At 38.6% G+C, this 4158-nt stretch overlaps 1 protein-coding gene across 19 annotated transcripts in view; it reads right to left on the bottom strand.

Moving 5' to 3' along the window:
• Positions 1-549: 549 nt before the first annotated feature.
• RIMS2 (regulating synaptic membrane exocytosis 2) overlaps positions 550-4158 on the bottom strand; it is a 780622-nt gene continuing 777013 nt past the window's right edge. For 18 of the 19 annotated variants that reach the window (XM_017885186.1, XM_017885169.1, XM_017885171.1 and 15 more), the window contains one exon: positions 550-3362. In XM_017885186.1, the coding sequence (XP_017740675.1) occupies positions 3144-3362 (219 nt within the window). In that variant the 3' untranslated portion in view covers positions 550-3143. The remainder of the gene's footprint in view (positions 3363-4158) is intronic. The other variant, XM_017885179.1, reaches the window with a different exon arrangement.

Here is a 4158-nt window from a genome sequence, read left to right as displayed (position 1 = left end):
ATGGAGAAATCCTGTCACCCATTCATACCCACACATAGAAGCCAGTCTCTGGACAGGTTGTTATATGTCAGGTTACCACACGCCTCCCTACCCCCAAAACACACCCTCCACCCCCACAAAGCAAAACTGAAACTTTAGCAGAAACACATATGCATAAAGCCAGCTATGCCTTCACCATCTTCACCCAGGGGCTAGCGGAGCCTGTGCCTGAGTATTTGTGACTCTGCTGTCAGTGAAGGCCATGACTAACTTAAAAATTTCACTCATAAAATCTGTGAGTTGCTGAGTCATTTAATCAGAAAGCAACTCAATCCAAAATAACAACCTTTTAAAATACAGCAACTTTTAATAGTGTGAGCAGAAATCTTTTGGCATTTTAAAGAAGTGCTCTACTGAGGGCTATTGCTAAGACCAGCAGTCTACTTATGTTATTGAGAAGTAGGAAACGGTGATTTCATTCTTTAAATGATACATGAGTTCAGGGAATGAGCTGTAGCAGGCTCAGGGCTATGTGGGGAGAAAAGTCAGAGAAAGCATTGTAGATGTCTGTAAAGAAAATGTTTTATTTAAAGTGTTAAATACCATCACCAGAATGAATTTGATTTACATTAGTTGGTGTTCATTACAGGACTAATCTGCCCTTTTTTTCCAACTGGAATTCCCTTTACTTTTCAAACATACTATGTACAGGGCAACAATGGTCACTGGCATAGTGCTAGTTACATGACTAAACCACAAAGTCGAGGTGCAGATGTGAAAATAAAAAAAAAACACACCAACTTTTAAATAAATACTGCATAATGACAAGTATGTACAAATATTCCATACAGTCATGTCCTTCTTATTAAAATTAGAAACAATTTGTATAGGAATATGCACAAAAGATTATGTGACTGCATCTTAGTATCAGGAAAATCATAAACCTTTATTCTAAGGGATAGTATAGACACTCTAGGTCTATTAAATCAATTGTTGCTGGTACACAGGTGTCTAAATTATTTTAATAAAGTTTTATTCATTCTTTTAACAACTTTACCTGGGTCCATCAGAATGTCAAGACACAGTCTTGGTGTATTTCATATTGCACCACATAAAGAGAAGGCATTTTTAGTGATACTCATTTTAACTTTTGCACCGTATCAAGCATGATAGTTTTTAATGGTCAGCACTGAACTAAAAAAAAATTTGTGCATGGCCTTAATTTAAACAAATGAGATGTGGATTTCAAAAATTAAAGCAAAGAATTAAAATCAAGCTATAATAATGTGTTATCAAAATGTACATAAAGAACCATGGGTGGTTTATTACAATAACCAGTGACTTTTCCTCTAAATAGGGGAACTTAGGAGAAATTTGACCTTGCAGCACCACCCAATGGTAATAACTGTCTGTAAAATCAAAGGCAGGGGTTTTGACTTTAGGAGATTTTCACATCGACTTTTGGTGATGGCATCAAATAACTATTAATAAGCATACTGACTTTGTTTGAGTCACCTAAAAATTGGAGCTTTAAAATTGTTGCAGATTTATGTTTGCTATATTTCTTTAGAAATATAATTTGTGAAAAGTTGAATTTTACTACAGAAAAATGAATGAATAAACAGCCCCGTGTTTCAGGGCTCCCAATTTTTAGCAGTGTTTCTATTCACATAGTAAATGGAAACTGACTAAAGAAATTGTTTTAACTGATTAAAAAACAAACAAAACCTAAGACCTTCTACAAATAATACTTTAACCCCTGTATGAATAATGCTGGTGCTAAAAACAAATTTACTGGACATCACAATGGCAACATGATTTTAGAATTTTCCTGTAAACTGAATTTTAAAGGTGAAAAAAAATTACCATGCACTGTACAATAAACTGCAAAAGTTCAAATATCTTCTTTGTCAAATACATGCTGACTTACTTTAATGTACTCCCAAGTCATGTTGCAAAATCCTTTTCAACATGCTTGAAATAAAGAAAGCTCTTAAAGTTATTTTTCCCTTGAGAAATTTGCAAATTCAGAGGCATCTACAGCTCTGAATCAAACATGGGGTATAAGAGAGGATCAGATCAAAACTTGTAATTTTTTAGTATAAGGTTCACTCTGGCAGGGAGAAAGAAAAGATTAAAAGAGGGAGAAGAGGAAAAGTGAGAGGAGAAAGATGTGAAAAATTTGCACATATTGAACTTCATAAGATTTGTATATTTAACATGGAGATAAATTGAATATATTATACTTATTTGTCACATAAAGAGAATTTTAAATATCTTCTAGAAAGTATTTCCATTTGTAGTGTCTGCCAAAACACAGACTATGATTAAAGAATAAACATGGTGTATCTTTGTATCACCCTGTTGCATTCTCTCTCCTTTTAAAACCATGCACTAGTGAAATTTATTTTAAAATAATATAAACTGTTGAAAATGGCTGATTTTATTTTATTTTTTGCAAGTTGCAGCCCCAAGAAAATAATTTAAGTATTCAGCTAATCTGTGTCCATGCAAAAAAAGTTTCTTTAATTTCATTCAGTACAGTGTAGCCACAGAATTTTGCTTTTCAGAGTCCAACACATCTTGGCATTAGTAAAGGACGTGCCCGTGGAGCTACAGTCTGCCACTCTTCCTGCTGGACAGACTGCTCTGATCCCCAGCCAGAGGAGGGCTGATGATTGTTCCTGACCACTTCTTTGGTCTCCTACTTTTCACCTGATGCTTCCTAGGATTTCACTCCTTGACCTGTAACATGGCTTCATGGCTGTATAGCTCCATTTCTGTGGCATATCAGGGCTTTGGGGTTAGATAAATGAAGAAAACGAACGATAAAATATAAAGGTGCCATTGAAAAGGGCTTCTGTTGCATGAAACTGACTGATTCTTTGAGATTAATCCATGGCTTCAGATTGGACCAGAACTTCAATGTCATTGAATTCCAAACCTGATAGTTCTTCACAGCTCTGCTCTTTCACCTGAGGGCCTTCTTTAGGGCACAATGTGTGCAACTTCCTCTGAGAACACAGGATCGCTTTGTATCCCTAGAAACAGGCTCAGAAGACACAACATTAAGCATGCAGTGTTACCAGGGTTTGCAACCTGTGATTTGTCTTTTTTTTTTTTTTTTTGTAACGCTGGTTGCTGTGACAACAGTTCTACAGCTGCTATGAACGAGAGTAAGAAGGTCCAGTTGAACTTTCCAGAGATGATTGGGAAGCTCTTCTTGTCAGAGGGGCCAAGGTTGGATCTACTAGGGAGGAAGGAGGGAAAAGTTTGAACCATCCGATCACCATATTGGATAGCTCTAGTTCATCTAAAAGTATCTGGGCCACTCCCATAAAAGATTTGTGATCCATGCGGCCATAATCTCCCCAGACGATGATCTGTTGGCAAAATAAAAAGTAGAGTGACGTCAGTGTAACTGTGTAAATAGAAAAAGTTGTAAAATGTATGAAAATACTAAAGTACATTCAGTTAATTTTCTGACATCAAAGCATTAAGGTCATAAGAAATCCAGAGAGACTGGAATTTATGTGTGGTGGGGATTTGCACGTCTATAAATCTTTTTTTTTTTTTTTTTTTTTTTGAGACGGAGTCTTGCTCTGTCACCCAAGCTGGAGTGCACTGGCCAGATCTCAGCTCACTGCAAGCTCCGCCTCCCGGGTTCACGCCATTCTCCTGCCTCAGCCTCCTGAGTAGCTGGGACTACAGGCGCCCGCCACCTCGCCCGGCTAGTTTTTTGTATTTTTTAGTAGAGATGGGGTTTCACCGTGTTAGCAAGGAGGGTCTCGATCTCTTTCCTTTGTGTCCCGCCCGCCTCGGCCTCCCAAAGTGCTGGGATTACAGGCTTGAGCCATATAAATCTCTTTAAAGAAAATGACAGAAGATGGCTGAATAGGAACAGCTCCAGTCTCCAACTCCCAGCGCGAGCGACACAGAAGACCGGGGATTTCTGCATTTTCAACTGAGGTACTGGGGTCATCTCACTGGGGAGTGCCGGACAATCGGTGCTGGTCAGCTACTGCAGCCCGACCAGCGAGAGCTGAAGCAGGGCGAGGCATCGCCTCACCTGGGAAGCGCAAGGGGGAAGGGAATCCCTTTTCCTAGCCAGGGGAACTGAGACACACAACACCTGGAAAATCGGGTAACTCCCACCCCAATACTGCACTTTAAGCAAAC

The sequence above is a fragment of the Rhinopithecus bieti genome, unplaced genomic scaffold, assembly GCF_001698545.2.
Source record: "Rhinopithecus bieti isolate Rb0 unplaced genomic scaffold, ASM169854v2 scaffold_13352, whole genome shotgun sequence".
In the NCBI taxonomy this organism is placed as follows: Eukaryota; Metazoa; Chordata; class Mammalia; order Primates; family Cercopithecidae; genus Rhinopithecus; species Rhinopithecus bieti.
The sequence above is the reverse complement of the archived record's forward strand: the minus strand, read 5'-3'. Positions and strand labels throughout refer to the sequence as shown.